Genomic DNA, 19753 nt, shown 5'->3' with positions numbered 1-19753 from the left:
AGTGCAGTACTGAACTGCGCATACACTCTCAAGGGTACAAGAGCTATTTGTAAAGCACTAAAATGAAAACAAGATTGAACACCCCTTTATTCTATCGATTGAGTGTAAAATTATTTGTATACAATACTCATCTAATCCTATATACCTGAATAGTGAAGTTATTCTGTGGTCCTTGTCAGATCGGGCCAAAGTTGCACGCTGCAACTGTTTCAGTTAAATCTACACATTTTCTTCATTCTTAATGATGTCATATACTGTAGCTGTTGTTGCTTCTTTTTACAGTAAAATTAGAGAATCAGCCAGCATGAGAATTGCATTTCTCTCCCCCCCACACACAATTCTAGTCAGGGCATCCATCAGGGGGGCACAGGGGGTACAGTTGTACTGGGCCCGGGCCCCCCCTGACAGCAGCGAAGCCATGATGAACCGTTGAAGTGCCCAAGACCCGAAGCGCCAAAGACCCGAATTGCTGAAGACCCAAAGCTGAAAATGGAGCCGAAGCTGCGAACAGAACCAAAGCCGCTGAAAGAACCGATGTTAAGAAAGGAGCCAAAGTTGAAGTCCTCAAGCCGGGAAAAGACGCAAAGCCACGAAAGGAGCCAAAGTTGAAATCCTGTAGCCGCGAAGAGGCGTAAAGCCACGAAAGGAGTTGAAGTTGAAGTCCTGAAGCCGCAAAGAGACGCAAAGCCACGAAAGGAGCCGAAGTTGAAGTCCTGAAACAGCAAAAAGACCTGAAGCCACAAAAGGAGCCGAAGTTGAAGTCCCAAAGCCATGAAATGAGCCAAAGCTCTTTTTTAAAAAAATTATATTGGTCCCCAATGTTTCTTTTTAACTTGTAAGGGGGCCATGGGCACCAATGGTTTTTAAAAAAAACTTTTATAGGGGCCCTTGCTCCAATGTTTTTTTTTTTTAATGATAGGTTTGCCCTGGTCACCAATTTATTTTTTTTAACTTATAAGGGGGCCTTGACCATCAATGGCTTTTTATAACTTGTGTGTATGTGTGGGGGGGGGGTTACCATTTTAGTGCTCTCTGTGTGGCCTTTTTAACTGTGGTGTGAGGGGGATCTGGGGTGGGGCTTGGGGGGTGGGGTGTGATTTTTAATGGTGGCCCTGATTCTAGTGTAAATGCAGGTGCACACAAAGCTGTAACAATTACATCTCAAGCATGATACACCAATATCTAAGTAGCATCTATTTGTCAAAGCTTTTCACAAGTTGTGATGATCTTAATCTAATTTTCCCTCTATTTGTGATCGAATAGTGTTACTATAGGCATGGCATTTCAAGAATTCAGAGGCCCAAACAGCCCCTCCGCCAGCCCAATAAATTACAGCAATCCCTCTGGCATTTACCAGCATCCACAAATTGGCTGTCTGAGCCTGTTAATAACAACATTAGTGACTGATTCACTTGGTGCAAGTCAGTAGTGGTTATTGACCCAATATGATTAGTTTATCAGAACAGCTAAGATTGGAGTATTGGTCCTTTGAATTCACATAGCAGTTATTTATATCCTTCTGTATACTTAACCCTTAACAAGTGTTTTTCACCACTGAAACCCATAAGGCCTACATGTGTAAATGTTATTGGATCCATAAGGAAAAAAATGGTTTATCATATTTTTATATATATATCTATATATATATCTATATATATATATATATATATATATATATATATATATATATATATATATATATGTGTGTGTTTGTGTTTGGCTTTAAAGAGCGGTACAGCTTGTAAATTACAACTTATAGTCAATTCATTGCATAGTGTTCTGAGTTTATAATTTATGAAATGTTGATTTGCATTATAGAGGGAACTTTCCAAGCCATTACTAAATGTTCTATACATTCTTTTTTTTAACTAGGTAATTAAGCAAGCCATGGTCGAAAGTATTGAATACAGAAGGCAGCACCCGTCCCGTTGTTCCGTCTCATTAAATGATGTGGAATCACGGAAGTTACACCACAAAGATTCCCAAAGCAAGTTTCAAATGTGAACTCTACATACCCGGATATGGAGAATAGCTGTATATGAGTACATACCAGGAACTGTTTAGGCAACTAACCTTAAAACATCAATCTATATCAGCAGGAAGGCTATCATTAAGTAATGCTACATCAGTTACATCATTTATTTTTCTATTGCTGTTGAATAGGATTTATTATGAAATAGCATGAAACCTCCATTGCTGTAGAGACAAATGCTTCTCCCTCCGAGACATGCTGATTGTTTGATCTGTATTTTTATATATTGAGTATATTTAAAAAAAAAAAATGGAATCTCCTTGTAAGCTAAGTATCCATTCGCTTTACTCAATCACTTGGAGTTGTGTAGGGGGTATGATTACGCACCGGTATAATTATTAATAGAGAAAAAGAAAGTGAAAAGCAGTAAACCCCACACTCTCCAAAATTGATTTTAGAATAACTAAAAAATTAGCAGATTTTTCGTACAGTGCTGAATGGCATTATCATCCAGTGTATAAATCAACTTCAATTCATTAATAAACTATTTCAATTAATTTCCGTTCATTAGTGTTTAATAAATGAATTCAATAAAGTGACTGTGCTTAAGTATAAATATTAAAAAGTTAGTGTATAGTTATATAGATTAAAAACGGCGCCAGCAATTCATGAGTTAAAGAATGGAAACAGAAAATAGTATAGAGGTGGAGTTGTCCTGAAGATTTTATTGAATTCATTTATTATACACTAATGAATAGAAATGGTTTATTAATGAATTGATGTGGTGTGCTGGCAACAAAGTTGATTTATACACTGGATGATATTGGCATTCTGCACTTTAAGAAAAATCTGATAATTTTTTAATTATTCTAAAATCTATTTTGGAAAGTTTGGAGAGTGTGGGGTTTACTGCTTTTCTTTTCTTTTTTAAAATAATAACCTTTTAATTTAGTTAAAAAAATTAAAAGAAATTTCAAATCCTTTGTTTCTTTATCCTTTATCCTATGTTTCTTTATGAAGAGCATCTGTACATCTCCATTGATTTTTTGCCAATCCCTTCCAGGATAAGTGGATTTTCACAGGCACCTATAAAGCCAGACCAAAAGTGCTGACCGTTCCATTCACAATATGAAAACACATAATTTTATTGGAAGACCCTTTGGAGTCATGGGTTAAATCCTTGGGTTTGTTTTCAGCCTTTTCAGGTTTTTTTTTAAATTCACAGTTCTATTCATGTGACATAGGACATCTATTCCATGTGTGTAATGCACAGAGATAACACTAGAACAATTAAGCAAAGCTTCTGCAGGGCTGTACAGTGTACACAAGGCTCAGTATACTTGCTGGCTGGGCCTCCAGACTGGATCCTTGCTAGGGACCAAGTGCAGTACAGTGGTGGCCTTTAGAATGATGTTATGGAACTACTGGTAGTCCAAAGACGTCCAACTAAGTTAAGGTGATATAAGAAGACAGAGTCCTTGAAGGTAGGTTTTGCTACTGAACATTTTTATTATTAGAGTTGTAAAATGATCACTTAATTCTGTGAAGTTATGTTTGCAGATACATTGTAACGTTTTGCCAAAGATCATACCAAAGAGTGAATTACATGTAGCACTATTGCCTAGCCATGCTTGCACTAAAGCAATGATTGGATGCCACTACAGTGAAGCTAGAAAAGAATGCATTGGACAATAAGAGATAGTAGGTCATTTGCACTGACATAGTTGCACTTTTTCTCCAGCGCCATGAGAAAATTTGTTCTATTATCACACTTGCAGGGATTGATCCACTTGTGTTCCTCATTGGATATGATTGTGTTATACTGTGCCAAGTGTCATGTACCTTTACCCATACAGGCTGAGCTTGTTATTGCTTCTACTGCATAAGCATCTTATTAAAATGAAATGTTACAAGTGGCATTTGCTGATAAAGGCTTTCGAAAGAAAAACAGCATATTCACAAGTGTCTAAACCCAGGAAGCAGTTATTAAAGGGGTTGTCCACCTTCAAACACCTAGTTGTTTTCAGATACATCACCAGAACTAAAGACATTTTCCAACTACTTTCTATTTTCTATGTGTGGCAGTTTTTCTAATATTGAAGTGTAAAGTGTCATTTTTCACCATCTAAAGCAGCTCTGGAGAGGGGGTCGCCGACCCTGTAAACTGTTCTAAATTGATACATTTAGTTGACCCATTTCTTATCTTTGTCCCTGCTGAGCAGAATCCCTGAGTTTCATTACAGGCAGCTGTTAAAATAGATACAATTGTTGCTACGGAACACATTTTAGGACATCCTGCAGCAAAATACATCTCCTTCATGCGATGTCCTATGCCCTCGGAATGGCGCATCGGTTGCTTTTACAATCACTCATTGTTCTAATCTGCTCACACCTCTGTCCTCTACCCTCCCTTCTCAGCCGTCAGTCATACCAACTCTGCCCTCAGCCCTCCATCCTCAGTCCTCTGCCTTCGGCCCTCAGTCCTCTTCCTTTTAGTCCTCTTCCTTCTGCCCTCCCTGCTCAGCCCTCCATCCTCTTTCCTCAGCACTCCCCCCTCAGATCTCTCTTTTCAGCCGACAGTCTTGTACCTAAGTTTCTAAAGTGGTGAGCGAGGGCAGAAGAAAGAGGACTGAAGGCAGAGGACTGAGGGCGGAAGGTAGAGGACTGAGGGAGGAGGATGAAGGACTGAGGGTGGAGAATGGAGGGCTGAGGGCGGAAGACTGAGTGTGGAAGGCTGAGGGCAGAAGGCTGACAGCGGAGTTCGTATGACTGACGGCTGAGAAGGGAGGGTAGAGGACGGAGGTGTGACCAATGAACAATGAGTGAAGGTAAAAGCAACCGATAAGCCATTCCAAGGGCATAGGACATCGCATGAAGGGCAGGTATTTCGCTGCAGGATGTCCTAAAATGCGTTCCGTAAATTGCTAATACTCCAGAGATGCTGCTGAGAAATGTATCAACTAAATGTTGAGCTGCCAGATTGAAACACCAGAGACAGGAACATTAAACTTTTAACTTAGATTTTGGAAAAACTGTAAAAAATAAAATATGGAAAGTAATTGAAAAAAAAAGTCTATTTCCGGGAACAATCTGAAAACAATTTTAAATGAAAAAAGTGTTTGGAAGGTGAACAACCCCTTTAAGGCAACCAAAGTTGCTTGATAAGTGTTGAATGCTCGGCAGGTGAGGGTGTTACAGACATTTCAATATGCATAAGTAAACTAAACATAAAACTAGGAGAACAGAAGAAGGAACCAAAGCATTGTACCATAAGCAAGAGTTTGCAAACTGTATGTATAAAGTAAATTAAACCAATTTCATTTGTGTTGCACAGTCTCCAAGTTGCCTCTTTGCATATGGAGCAATATATTCATTTGTGTAACAAGATGTATTTTACTTCTATGCACATATGTTTAAATGGTCTATATAAAGTGATTTTCTGTCATTTGTTTATTGTTATGAATGTTATCCTTTAAATTAATATGTGTAGTCGTATGAAAGGTTGATAAATGAAATGTAGGAAGCTAAGTTTTCAGTGTGTGTTTATGCAGGGCCGGATTTACATAGTGGGTGCCCCTCCAGAGGGACAGGAGCAATGGGGATTGGCGCACGGAAATTAAAAAAAAAAATATTGTATCTCCAGCGCATCCCAATGAATCACGCATTGTGATAACTCACCCTGGTGGTCTAGTGGGAGGAGGTCTGCAGGGACGCCTGCACCCTCAGTGGAGGGGACGGCTGCCACGCTGCCGCTCTTTTTGGCCGCAAAAGTGTAACAGCTCCCTGGCTTATTTGCGCATGCGCTCTGGCGTGTGACGTCAGCGCGCAGTGGTGCGAAATTTAAAAGTATTTAAAGCCACACAGCATTTCTTCACATTGCCCGTTATAGGAGTTTGTTCCTGGTGCTTCTGAGCGTTGAGCTACTTAGTATTCTTGATTCCTGTTGTGACCCCTGTCTGGCTTTTCGACTATTCTGACTTCTGGATCCTGACCCCTGCCTGAAATCCAACTACCTCTTCTGCTAATCCCTCTGATTGACTTCCTGGTTTGACCCTTGTCTGCCTGACTTTGTTTATACTTTGCCTGACCCGGCCTGACCTGACTTCGATTCTGTCTAACGCCTTGTACCGCGACCTTCTGCCCAAAGACTTTGCAGTCAGTTGTGCCCCTTTGCCTGTCCAGAACCCTTCGCCTTGCACCTCTTGTTATAAGACCTGGCGGCATCTGAGTAGCTGAGGGCTCCTCCCGAAGCCAAAGGCGGCTGCTACAGGCAGAAGCACGAGCCGAGACCAGGGTGCTTGGCATCGGTTCTGGATTTAGGGTGCCAACCGTGACACGCATGAACCAATGTGGGTGTGGTTGGGCAGCATGCCACCCCTAAAATCCTGCCACCCTTGCCCCGGGCCTAGGTGGCATTTCCACAAATCCGGGCCTGTGTGTATGGGAACAAGGTTGTTTGGATAAACACAGTCAGTGAAAGTCAGTTCTATTTGTTACCTCTCATATCCCTGAAGTGTCCACTCTCTGATCTAGGTTGCCAGTTTGAGGCTGACTTGGTTACATTAACCACTAATAATCAGAGATCATCTGTAATAAAACCGGATCTCAGGCCTGTCGTTAATTATGCCTTTGGCACATGCTGTTTAAGTATCGGGGCATGTTACATTAGCAGTTACTAACCTGAAGAACCAAACCATAATTTTATTCTGTTTTATTAAAAGTGTTTGGTGACTTGGTCCACACATATATAATACAGTGGGCAGGTAGAGTATGACACACACACGGAGCATAGGGCTGGCAGAGTATGACATACACAGGGTGTATAGGGCAGGCAGAGTATGACACACAGGGAGCATAGGGCATGTAGAGTATGACATTCTCTGCACAAGTCTAGTGCCAGATCTGGTCTAGGAGTAGGCAGAAGAGGTAGCTGCCCAGTGCCCCCCAATTGTTGCGCCCTAGGCAGCTGCCTCTTCCGCTACCCCTAGTTTGGCCATGCAGGGAGCATGTGGAAGGCAAAATACAGCAGGAGACAGGGCAAGCTTTTAGGACCACTCTGAGAGTGCTACATACAATGACAGTGCTGGTGTGAACATGTGAACAATGTGGGTCTTCAGTCTGGGTCTGAGGTGTGAACAGTACATGACTTTAGGGGTGTGAACATTAGAGGTGTCACAGATCTGAACAATGCAGGGGGTCTTATTGGTGTGAACAAGGTAGGATATTACTGTACATTTGAGTTGATAAAAAATGCAGGGGCCAGTTACTCTCAGTAGTGATAACTTTTAAAGTTTGCACAAGGCAAGCAGATATAGCAGGTAGACTTTAATGTGGGGGACCCACACATGGGGGGGATTGCCAGTTGGACAGCACTGACCTAGGCCATGACCCTTGCATACCCAATCTCCACCCTTATGGACCACACATTTTTAAAATTCAAGAATATGAAATTTGATGCAAAATACCCAGTCGTTTAGGTGCACGGTGCAGTCTTTTGCTTGCCTTAAATTTAACATTAAGACAATTTTGCATTTGAGTTTATAATACATTTTTAATAAAAATATTTTACATTCAGATGAGGATTGAAGGGTCCACCATAGTAGATCCTATTCACTGCCACCCCAATAGCTAGACTTCTGCTCATAGAGACAACTCCTCATAGATGGAATTTCTATGTCTTGTCTGGCACATTAAAGCATCTTATCCTTTATCCATTATTACCCTTTCCAAAAGCTTTCCTAAAACTCATCTCAAGCTAAAAGGCCTTTAGTTTTCAGTCTGGAGAACTGGATCACTTTTTTAATAAAGGTATCAAAAAAAATCTTGGAAAATTAAGTAAAGTAATCACAGAGTTTTTTAGTACCATCCATTCCTGGCCTTTTGTTTACTTTCACATGTCCTTCTGAGTCAACCAGCCATCAATAGTTACATTTTTAGAATTGGGTCTATTAAAAAAATTAATTCAGCAGTTCAGGATCTCTGCTTTTTCCCTGCTCTCATCAACTGATTTTCCTTACTTTGATAATAAATACCCCTCTCCTTTCTTGTTTAATTTTTTTACTCCATTTTTTTACTTCACATGCCCCCCAGTGCTTTGTAATTTATTTAATGCATGGCTTTAATTCTGCCTTAATAAAGACAAACTCTTCTGCCATTCTGCCTCTTCAGTTCTTCCTAAAGTATAACCATCTAAATTCACAGCCCAGTTTATCTTTTACCCCACCATGCCTTAGTAATAGCAATTATATCATCATTTTCTGAACATGCAATCAACTCCAGTTCCCCCATTTTGCCTTACAAGCTCTGTATGTTTGCAAGCAGACTTTGGAGTTTGCTACTTTTCAGTCTGACAGAGACATTATTCTCCAGAGATAGTAATATTTATTTCTAATATTAACAGGTAAACACACAATAGGCTTTTTAGTCATTCTTAGCCCTAGCACGGTGAAACCCCTTCCAATGAGGAACAATCCATCTTCTCTATATAGATGGCATCCCAAGGAAAATCCATCCCAGTATTCTAGAAGCCCTAACCCTTCTTCCTACACAATATTATAGCCATGCATTTAGCTCCCTAAACTTGCTCATCAGTAAAAATTTGTGCATAGTAATATCCCTAATGAAGCTTGTAAATAATAACCCCTGCTTCAAAATACGATAAGTAGCCTCGTGGTTCCAAGAACTGGAGCTGTGTGCCATGATATATGGCCATATAACCTCCTAAATTACTTTTCCTTTGAATTACATCCTTTGATTTTGCACAGGGATTGTATTACTCCCTATATGAAGACATGAGTCAGACTAAGCATATATTGAATATATTAAATAGGTGAATCTGGAGGAATTGCCAGCAGTATGTATTTGTAAGTTAATAACAGTGTTGGACTGGTATACAGTACATGGGGCCCATTAGAGAATCTCACCCTATGTGCCACTACATACAAACACTGCATTCAGTTTAATGTTGTGCTCTTCTATGGGCACTTTCTAAATCAGTAATAATCTTTCTGTAACTATGGATCATATTGTATAAAGTTTATCTTAACCTCATATGCTGTGTCAGTTCCCACACTAATCATATGAATAATCTGAAAAGAGGAACCTGCAGCTTCCAGAAACAGTGGCAGACATTTGTCAACATTTCAGCGCTATTATACTGCAAAATGTATCAATAACTTTGCATGAAATACATTTACTTCCCTTTTAGGTATACTGTACTGTCTTGACCTCCACAATGTGATTTTGAACAGTAAATGGGATTTAAAAAACCATGAACATGAGTTCACGCAAAAATTGTAGGGCGATGTCACATGTAATGCTTTTGTGACACGGACATCGAAAACATTGAAAAATACCCTTTAAATTCAAAAGAATTACATTCATCGTGGGAAAATACCTTAAATTCCCTAAAGGGCGAAGTGACTAATGCTAGCGAAAATTCGCCAGTGTGACGTCATTTCGTAACTTCGCCGATTCCCTAACAGGCGCAGGCATCACTTCATTAGCGAAGGAGATAGACGCTAGTGTTGCTTCGCACTCTAACTCCAGATGAATTTTCGCTCTGGTGAATGGACGTAACTCCAAGTGGATAGGAGGTTTTTTAAGTCCTTAAAAACGCTGGCGTCTTTTTTCCTTTTTTCAAATTGATAGCCTGCAAAAGGCCATGGGGGTCATTTATAAAGTTCGTGCAGGGCAGATTGGTTCGCAAAGTGAATATATTTGCCCTGCGCATGGATATATTTATAAAGCTGAATAAGACGGTGCAAACAGAATTGCAAATTTTTTTTTCACAATGCGAATGTCTATAGGAGCTTTTTAAATATGTCACAATTCGCAAATTGCGAATATTTATGCGCACACTCTGCGACTCAATTACGCCACAACTTTGGTGGCGGATAAAATATTCGCAAAACAGTTTCGCAAACTGCGAATTTAAGTTGCTGTCAATGCTATTTTCGCTCACAACAACCTCGCATATTGGGTGTGCTCGCACAAACTCCCGTCTGATTTGCGCGCCATTTGCGAAAATTTATTTACAATGCGAATTCGCAAAAACTGGAAAGACAGGCAGAGCAGTGCAATATATTTGCTCTCAGGAAAAAACATGCGCAATACAATCATTTGCGAAAAATATGCACTGTGCGAACTTTATAAATGACCCCCCGTGAATTTTTTTTTGGGTAACCGGCTTCCCCCCTACATTTCCTGACATATGGCACATAAACAATACACTGGGCTCATGTGTAGGGCAATATAACAACTTTATTTTATTACGGTTTCCTGCGCCAGAGTTAGACGCCCTGGATGCAACTTTGCCTTTTTGGGGAATTAGCGTTGTCCTAGTGAATTTACGCCTAGCGAATTGTTGCGAAGTGGTCACTAGCGAATTTGCGCTGCTTAGGGAATTTGCCCCATTGTGTTTAACATATGGTCATCCCCATTCTTCTGAATTAAGGAGGCAGGAAACATTTGGATGCAGGAGACGCTAAGGGGCAGATTTATCAAGAGTCAAATTGAAAATTCAAAGTAAAAAAATGTGAATTTCAAGCTATTTTTTTATTACTTCGACTAGGGAATAGTCCAAATTCGATTCAAATTTAAAAAAAAAATTGAATATCAAAATTTATCATGTACTGTCTCTTTAAAAATTCGACTTCGACCATTCGGCATCTAAAAACCTGCAGAATTGCTGTTTTAGCCCATGGGGGGGACCTCCTAGAAACCTATTTGTAGTCAATTGGTGGACATTGAAAAATCAAAGTTTTTTTTAGCAAAAACTTTGAATCGAATTCGATTGAATACGATGTTACTTTGATACGTACGATTCGAATTCGAACATAAATGGCCTATTCACCTGAAAAAAACCTTAGATTTTTCAATAAATTTCAGTTGGTCTTTTTTTTTTATTTGAATATCGAAGTTTTTTTTTATTCTAAAAATATTGGTTTTTTTGGAAAATACTTTGAATCGAATTCATTCGAATACGATCTTACTTCGATTCGAATGATCGAATACAGCCTATTCACCCGCAAAAGAAAACTTCGATTTTTTTTAAATACATTTCGGTTGGTGTTTTTTTTTTTAATTCGAATTTCGAAGTTATGGAAGTTCAAAAAAACTCCCATTACTTCAAAGCAAAATTACAAGGAAGCAGACGGCACTTCTGAAGATGGGGTTTATTGGAGTACCTGCTGGTAACACCTAACGCGTTTCGGGAGTTATCCCTTAATCATAGGTAAGCAGTACATTTGTTACAGCTGGGTTATTTATACACAGAATATTAGTGCCCTCTAGTGGGCTTACATAAAAAAATACATCTTTATTCAAATCATTTTAAAATTTGAGCAAATGAAACATAAAGACATTTAAAACACTTTTTTGTTTACTAAAAACATTATTTGTTAATTAAAAACCAAACAAACTATCAATGCAGTTATTGAAACGAAAGTAATATTATTCGCTTGTACCTCAACTCTATACTTCTGTCACATGGGGGGGCTGGAGAAAAATTCTGTTAAAGTGTGACTAATTAAAGCCCACATGGCCAGGTAGGCTGTCTTGATTCGATGGGGGCCCTCTTATTTCGCTCACTAGTACAGATAACTAATATCATGTCTATAATTTAGACCATTCGGGATCCTTGTATCTAGTTTGAGGATCCAAAATGCCTCCCTGAGGTTTAGTCTGTGGACAATATCACCGCCTCTAATCGGCACCCGTACTTTCTCAATCACCTTTACTTTTAGGTCTTTTTGACCGGTGGGTGAGCACATTTTAAAGTGCCGGCCAACTGGAGTATTCTCCTCCTTATTGGTAATACTTCTAATGTGTTCCCTTACCCTGTCCTTCAGCATGCGGGATGTGCGACCCACATATTGCTTATTACAATAACCACACTCCAGTAGGTATACCACGTTCTTTGTGTTACAGTTATAGAACCCACTATTTTTAAAGGATTGCCCTGATACATTGGATTTAAAATCTGGGCCTGTAGAGATCACCTGGCATGTTTTGCAGACATTGGCCCCGCATTTATACGTACCCTTCACCTTCAGCCAGTTATCTGCCGTTCTCAATGGAACCGATGAGACCAGGCTTGGGGCCAAGATACTGCCTAGAGTGGGTGCCTTTCTTGGAACATACTTTACCTCAGTTTGGGCCAATATTCCCGACATTTTTTCATCACCATTAAGTATAGGTAAATACTTTTTTACGATCTTGCAAATATGGCCATATTCCTCACTGAATTCAGTGACGAAAAACATTTTGTGTTTATTATTATCTGGTCTGGTTTGATCAAAATGATCCTGGGTGAATCGTCTTGTATCTTTTCTGTCTTCACTGATTACAGAAGCTGTTTTAGCTTTCTCATGTGCGTTTTTTATAAGGTGTCTGGGATATCCTCTTTCCTGCAATCTTTGGCCTAAATGTTGCGACTGAAGGTCAAATGTAGCTTCTTGGCTGCAATTTCTACGGTATCTCACAAACTGGCTGTAAGGAATACTGTTCAAAGTGTGTTTAGGATGACAGCTATTATATTTTAAAATTGTGTTACCCGCCGTGGGTTTCCTAAAAATATTAGTGTCTATAAGTTTGGTGACCGTGTTCCCTGTTAAGGTTAAATCTAGAAAAGTGATGGAGTTCTTGTGATGTTCCAGTGATAAGTGTAAATTATATTGATTCTTGTTGAGATATTGATGAAATTCCTCAATAAGGTGTGAAGGACCATCCCATATAAATAGCAGATCGTCGATATACCTGCCGTACCACACCACGTGTTCGCGAAAGGGGTTAGCACATCCATAGACGTGGCGCTGCTCCCACTGGCCCATATACAAATTTGCATAAGAGGGGGCGAAAGAGGCCCCCATAGCAGTGCCACGTCTCTGGAGATAGTAACCCCCGTCGAAGTGAAAAAAATTGTGTGTTAATAGAAATTCAAGAACCAGTAAATTGAAATGAATAAAATCAGGTGTATAAGTGTGTGACTCCGTCAATGTGTCTGAAATAGCTTGTAAACCCCTATCATGAAGGATTATGGAGTATAAGGATTTCACATCCATGGAAATCCAATGGTAAGAATCCAACCAAGTAAGGGTGGATAATTTTTCGATAAGATGACCCGTGTCTCTTATATACGAACCCAAAAGTGGAACTAGGGGTTTTAGGTTGAAGTCAAGCCAGTCTGAGAGCCCTTCATTTGCTGATCCAATACTCGCAACTATTGGCCTGCCCTCTGGTGCATGGATAGATTTATGTATCTTTGGGAGATGGTGGAAAATTGGAACAATGGCGGAACTTTTAACCAAATAGTCCTTGTCTCGTGTGTCCACCACTCCCAAAGATATGCCATACGACACCAATTCTTCTATGGCCCTCATAAATTTTTCCTGTGGATTGAAGGAGAGGGTAGAGTAGGTTTCAGAATCATTCAGTTGTCGATTGGCCTCCGCTATGTAATCAGCTGTATTCATAACTACCACGCTCCCTCCTTTGTCCGCCTGTCTTATAGTGATATTGGTGGCAGATTTGAGGGACATAAGGGCTTTCTGTTCCTCAAGGGAGATGTTCTGTTTGTTCTTATATGAAACACTGGTATTCAGTTTTTTAAGGTCCTGTTCGACCAAGTCCTGGAACATGTCCATTGAGGGACACCTGGACTGTAGAGGGTAAAAGTTAGAATTACTCTTTTTGTTAGTAAGGGACGTCTTGCCAATTAGGGGCTCATCTGGGGCATGTTCCCTGGTACTCTCATTCTCTATCGTACTCATGTCAGAAAGGCAACAATGCTCCTTAAATGTGTCAAAGCGGACTCCCTGCCTAGATGTCCCCTTCACCCTCAGATCAATGCTGTAATCTCTATGTGGGGGGACTAGATCAACTCCTTCACCACCAGGCCCGAAATGTCTTCTAAGTGTAAGTTTACGAACGAATCTATTCACATCTAGTAGTGTATTGAACAGACTGAAATGGTGTGTTGGGGCGAAGGATAATCCTTTGCTAAGTACAGATATCTGTGCCGAGGATAGGGAAATGGAGGATAAGTTAACTACATTTAATAGGTTCGATCCTTCTTCTTGGGGTTGGTTCTTAGTTTGTAAGGTCTTTCTCTGGAACCGTTTCCCCCCTCTTCTTGTCTTCTTCCTGGCTTGTCGTTCTTTCTGTTCCAGTCTGTTCTTTCCTGTTTCTTCCGGTTGGTGTATTGATCTTGGCCATGGTAGTTTTTTGGCTTCCTAGTGTCCTCCTTTGGCTCCCTTTCATCCAGATCGGCCACTGTAGGTACGCGCCTATTTTGGCGTAAGGATGTCAAATCATCGGTACAAAACGAGGTCTCCTCCCCTGAGTCACTTGAAAAGGAGACTGATTTAGTACGGTCACGTTGGTAGCTTTTTGATCTAAGGATGGATTTCGGTCTTTTCCATATATATACCATATTGTTCTCATAGTCGATTCGATCCCTGTTCAGTTTCCGCTTTTTGCGTGTGCTGACGGTTTGCTCCAAATATGAAAGATGTTCCTTTAGGTTCTTGTCCAGCTCCCCTAAATCAGGCAGTTTCTCCATACTTGACAGGAGAAGTTGGGATTCATTTATATTCTCCCTCGTGTCGATTAGAGCTTTTTTCTTATGATTAATAATCAGTGCTATCAATTCAAAGGAGCATCTCGACAACGTGTCATTCCATTTATTTACAAAATTTTCATCATCTCTGGCGAACGTGGGAAACTTTCTGATTCTTAGCCCCCTCGGTATTCTATTCAGGGCCACATATTTCTCCAGTGTTGCAATATCCCAACATAATAGCAGTTCCTGTGACATGTGTTTTTCCAAATTTTTAAAAATATCAAGGATGGTGTCATCGGTATCTTCATCAAAGTTAACATTATTAAAAGCTGTTTCAAGCTGATTAAATCGTGACACCCTGTCTTCTAGTTTTTCCAAGGCATATAGTTTGTTTGGTACTAAAAGTTCAGCAGGTTGATTATTCGCCATTTAATCAATGAAAAACTTTCTTAGGCTAATCTCCAATATAATGGTACATAAAAGTGAGTGACTCAGAATGGGGAGACACAAAAAGGAGCCGAATATAGTGTCCCTCTTAGGCAGTTTTGCAAACCAAAAGTTCCAACCATATAAGTATATGGAACCATAGAAAAGAAGAGCTTGTTGGACAGATAATGTATAGACAGTCCTTTTATCGAGAAATGGTTAAAGTAAACGTGAGAGTCAATATGGGACAGTGTCCGAGGGCAAAATAAATACAATCCCCTTCACATCTACTCGTGTTCTACTTCAATGGGGTATGAGGTTTTTTGCCAAACGTAGAAAATATCAACGGCTCCAGGTGATTAGACACAGCTGCGGAGCCCTCACTATCCCCACGTTACACCTGTCAATAGGGCAGCGTTTCCATATACTCCAGACATTTATCACAGATCACACAAACTGCCCAAGTCAGTGAAGAAACGGTGCAAAACAGGCTCATCTATTCGCGTGTAGCCTGCCACAATATATCGTAGGCAAATTAAACAGTACAGTACCTTGCCTCCGCTGTCTGATGGCTGCGCGAATGTAAGGGCATGCAAACTCCCCTCTGCGCCGATCGGCACGCGCTGCTTCAATGCGCGTTGTAGGCTCTCCAGCGGTCGGCAGTAGGGGATTAACGCCGCAAGACAGCCGACGTTAGGAGTGTTGCGCCTCAGTGTGCGCTTGGCTCCGTCTCGATAGACTTGCCGTGTATGCGGTCGGGTCGTCAGGGGGCCAGTCGGTTAGGGCTCATCAATGTGCGTTATAGCCTCTCCAGCGGTCGGCGGTAGAGGGTTAATGCCGCAAGGCAGCCGGCGTTAATTAGGTTGCGCCTCAGTGTGCGCTTGGCCCCGTCTCAATAGGCTTGCCTTGTATGCGGTCGGGTCGTCAGGGGACCAGTCGGTTAAGGCTCTTGGTGGGGGTAGTCGTCTTGCTCCACTCCACGCCACTTATCCAAACCAGGTCCACCCCATCCTTCCGGGTCTCGCGGGAGCGTGCAGGTCCAGGGACTGTAGATCAATGAATGAGAAAGCAGAGTGGGGACCGCACAAGCTCTCCGTTTTTCCCTTCCGTTCAGGTGCACAGTCTCACAGTGTCCCCACTGTGGATACAGCAAAATTACAAGGAAGCAGACGGCACTTCTGAAGATGGGGTTTATTGGAGTACCTGCTGGTAACACCTAACGCGTTTCGGGAGTTATCCCTTAATCATAGGTAAGCAGTACATTTGTTACAGCTGGGTTATTTATACACAGAATATTAGTGCCCTCTAGTGGGCTTACATAAAAAAATACATCTTTATTCAAATCATTTTAAAATTTGAGCAAATGAAACATAAAGACATTTAAAACACTTTTTTGTTTACTAAAAACATTATTTGTTAATTAAAAACCAAACAAACTATCAATGCAGTTATTGAAACGAAAGTAATATTATTCGCTTGTACCTCAACTCTATACTTCTGTCACATGGGGGGGGCTGGAGAAAAATTCTGTTAAAGTGTGACCAATTAAAGCCCACATGGCCAGGTAGGCTGTCTTGATTCGATGGGGGCCCTCTTATTTCGCTCACTAGTACAGATAACTAATATCATGTCTATAATTTAGACCATTCGGGATCCTTGTATCTAGTTTGAGGATCCAAAATGCCTCCCTGAGGTTTAGTCTGTGGACAATATCACCGCCTCTAATCGGCACCCGTACTTTCTCAATCACCTTTACTTTTAGGTCTTTTTGACCGTTGGGTGAGCACATTTTAAAGTGCCGGCCAACTGGAGTATTCTCCTCCTTATTGGTAATACTTCTAATGTGTTCCCTTACCCTGTCCTTCAGCATGCGGGATGTGCGACCCACATATTGCTTATTACAATAACCACACTCCAGTAGGTATACCACGTTCTTTGTGTTACAGTTATAGAACCCACTATTTTTAAAGGATTGCCCTGATACATTGGATTTAAAATCTGGGCCTGTAGAGATCACCTGGCATGTTTTGCAGACATTGGCCCCGCATTTATACGTACCCTTCACCTTCAGCCAGTTATCTGCCGTTCTCGATGGAACCAATGAGACCAGGCTTGGGGCCAAGATACTGCCTAGAGTGGGTGCCTTTCTGTAATCAGTGAAGACAGAAAAGATACAAGACGATTCACCCAGGATCATTTTGATCAAACCAGACCAGTTAATAATAAACACAAAATGTTTTTCGTCACTGAATTCAATAGTCCAGCCTATTGGGTTAATTTATGCTTACAATTTTTTTTTTAGTAAACTTAAGGTATGCTGGTCCAAATTATGGAAAGATCCCTTATCCAGAAAACCCCAGGTCCCAAACATTCTAGATAATGGGTCCCATACCTGTGCTGTGTTTTGTATTATATTGTGTTGATCAGGATTGAGGGGTATTCCTTCTCAGAATGAGGTTTTGGAAATCCAGTAAGAATTCAAACACGCTTGTGTTTTATGTTATTGCACTTGAGCAACTACTCACATATAAAATGGGCTGCAATAGCTCCCAGGGCCACTGAGAACTGGCATCTAATATGCTGCAGCTGGAATAACTACTACAAGTATGGGACCCGTTATCCGGAAGCCCATTATCCAGAAAGCTCTTAATTATGGAAAGGCCATCTCCCATAGACTCCATTTTATCCAAATGTTTAAAAATGATTTCCTTTTTCTCTGTTCCTTTTTACCTTGTTCTTGATCCCAACTAAGATATAACTAATCCTTATTGGAAGCAAAACCAGACTTAAGGTATGAAGATCCAAATTACGGAAAGACCCGTTATCTGCAAACCCCAGGTCCTGAGCATTATGGATAACAAGTCCCATACCTGTATTAGTTTTCATTTTCTGTTTTTTTCTTATAACTAAGCGATAATTAATAATTAAAATAAAGATGCTCAGATGCAAAGGTGCAAGAATGTTGATAAATGCCTTCAGAATCTTCAGAATCGTGTTCTCCTTCTCATGGTTACCCTACAGGTTAACCTATTGGTAAGAGGATTTTGTTCATTGCTCATTTGTTGGAGCTCTTAACAAGGAAGACTTAATTTGTCCCTCTAACTCAAATTAGACCATCATTTTGCCGCTCCTTATACCTGTAACAGTGAAATGGAAGTTGAAGTGAAGATTTTGAATCTTGCAGAAGAAAAAGGGATCCTATCACTAAAACTGCTGATCCCTATTGGTGTAGTACATAAGCCTATAATCAAAGGGCAGCATTAACAGCACTAAATATTTGGGGTAAGTATGTGCCAGCTTCGCATATTCTTTTGGAGTGATTTTGTCATCATCTCACTGGCAGATTTACTCCTGGTTGTTCAAGTTAGATGGGTGACTTTGTTCACCTCCAGGGTTGGACTGGGCCAGTGGGACACCGGGAAAAAACCTGGTGGGCCCTGACGGCCCATATGTGCTCTCACCTGCCTGACCTACCTGGTGATTTCTCCCAGCCCCATACGATAGAAGAAATTGCAGTTACTCACTGGCTGGGCGGGGTAGAGGCGGGTTGTGGGCAGCTGCCAAAGGGGGGCCCAGATGTTGGGGGTGGGAGTAATACGGCAGCCCCAGCAGGGCCAGGGCCCCCCCCAGTCCAACACTGTTCACCTCAGTTTTAAAAATGCTAATAATTGTATTGACAACCGCACTTTGACTGTTCCATTGTAGGACATATTCTTGTTTTACTTTTAAAGGGGATGTAAAATAAAAAAAAAAGTGAAATTCCTTTAATGGGTCCACTGCCTAAAAATAAAGCTATCTTCAATATAATTTCATTAAAAAAATCTGTACCCTTTTCATAAAAATAATAATTTTCTGCGCTCCAGCTCCCCTTCTCTATATGCACACAGACTTCAGCCTGCATGATTTCTTGATCTGGCCAGCCAGCGGTTAATTCATTTCAAAACAATCTCTCCTCCTCTGAGTTCTGAAGTGTCAGGGAAGCAGCTTGTGGAGTTGTCACAGAGGTTAGCTTTAGTCAGGAACAAACAGATAAATGAATCCAAAGTATCGTTTACCATTCTGAAGTAAAGCAGCCACCGGCTGGATTTGAGGAATTCATGCAGGCTGAAGTCTATGCGCATAAAGAGAAGGGGAGCTGGAGCACAGAAGATCACAGTCTTTATGAAAACTGTACAGATTTTTTAATTAAAACAAATTTAGGCAGTGGACTTGTTAAAGTAATTTTACTTTTTTGACTTTACATCCCCTTTAAGCCACTTGCCTTGTCTTTAGGATCATTGACGAAAAGCCAACTTTCATGGAAGACTTTTTAAAAGTAGTTTTCTTTTGCAGTAATTTTCCTGTATTTGGCACCATCCATTCTTCCTTCTATCTTAATAAGATGACTGATCTCTCTTGGTGAGAAAGCAGCCTCCATAAAATATAATTGGAAAGAGAAAGCAGCCTCATAGCATGACACTATCAAGCCTGAAGGCTCATTCATGTCCACAAGTTTAGTGAGAAAAATCCAGTTGGAGCACAATTGCCATGTTTTTTTTTTTGTTTTTTTTTTGCAGTTGCAGGGGAGCATTGTGTCTGTCCAGTACAATCTACTGTTTTAATATTAATTCAAGTGGAGTCAATGGGAGATGGTGTTACTGTTATTCCGAACTTTCTGGATAATCATTTCTAAATATGGAAACCTGTACTAAAGTGTTTTTCTTAAACAACAACGATGAACTAAACTTCAGGCATGACAATGTTTTACTAGATGTGTCTATGTATCATACGCCTTTAGCCCAGTATAGATTATA

General features: G+C 40.6%; 1 protein-coding gene across 2 annotated transcripts in view; it reads left to right on the top strand.

The window, feature by feature from the left end:
- pla2g4a.L (phospholipase A2 group IVA L homeolog) overlaps positions 1-4070 on the top strand; it is a 59021-nt gene extending 54951 nt beyond the window's left edge. The window contains exon 18 of one of the 2 annotated variants that reach the window (XM_018256503.2): positions 1873-4070. In XM_018256503.2, coding sequence (XP_018111992.1) covers positions 1873-2004 — 132 coding nt within the window. In that variant the 3' untranslated portion in view covers positions 2005-4070. 2 annotated transcript variants of the gene reach the window in all.
- Positions 4071-19753: the final 15683 nt, after the last annotated feature.

This window comes from Xenopus laevis, chromosome 4L (assembly GCF_017654675.1).
Source record: "Xenopus laevis strain J_2021 chromosome 4L, Xenopus_laevis_v10.1, whole genome shotgun sequence".
NCBI lineage: Eukaryota > Metazoa > Chordata > Amphibia > Anura > Pipidae > Xenopus > Xenopus laevis.
Note: the sequence above shows the minus strand (reverse complement) of the source record. Positions and strands in the feature narration are given on the sequence as shown.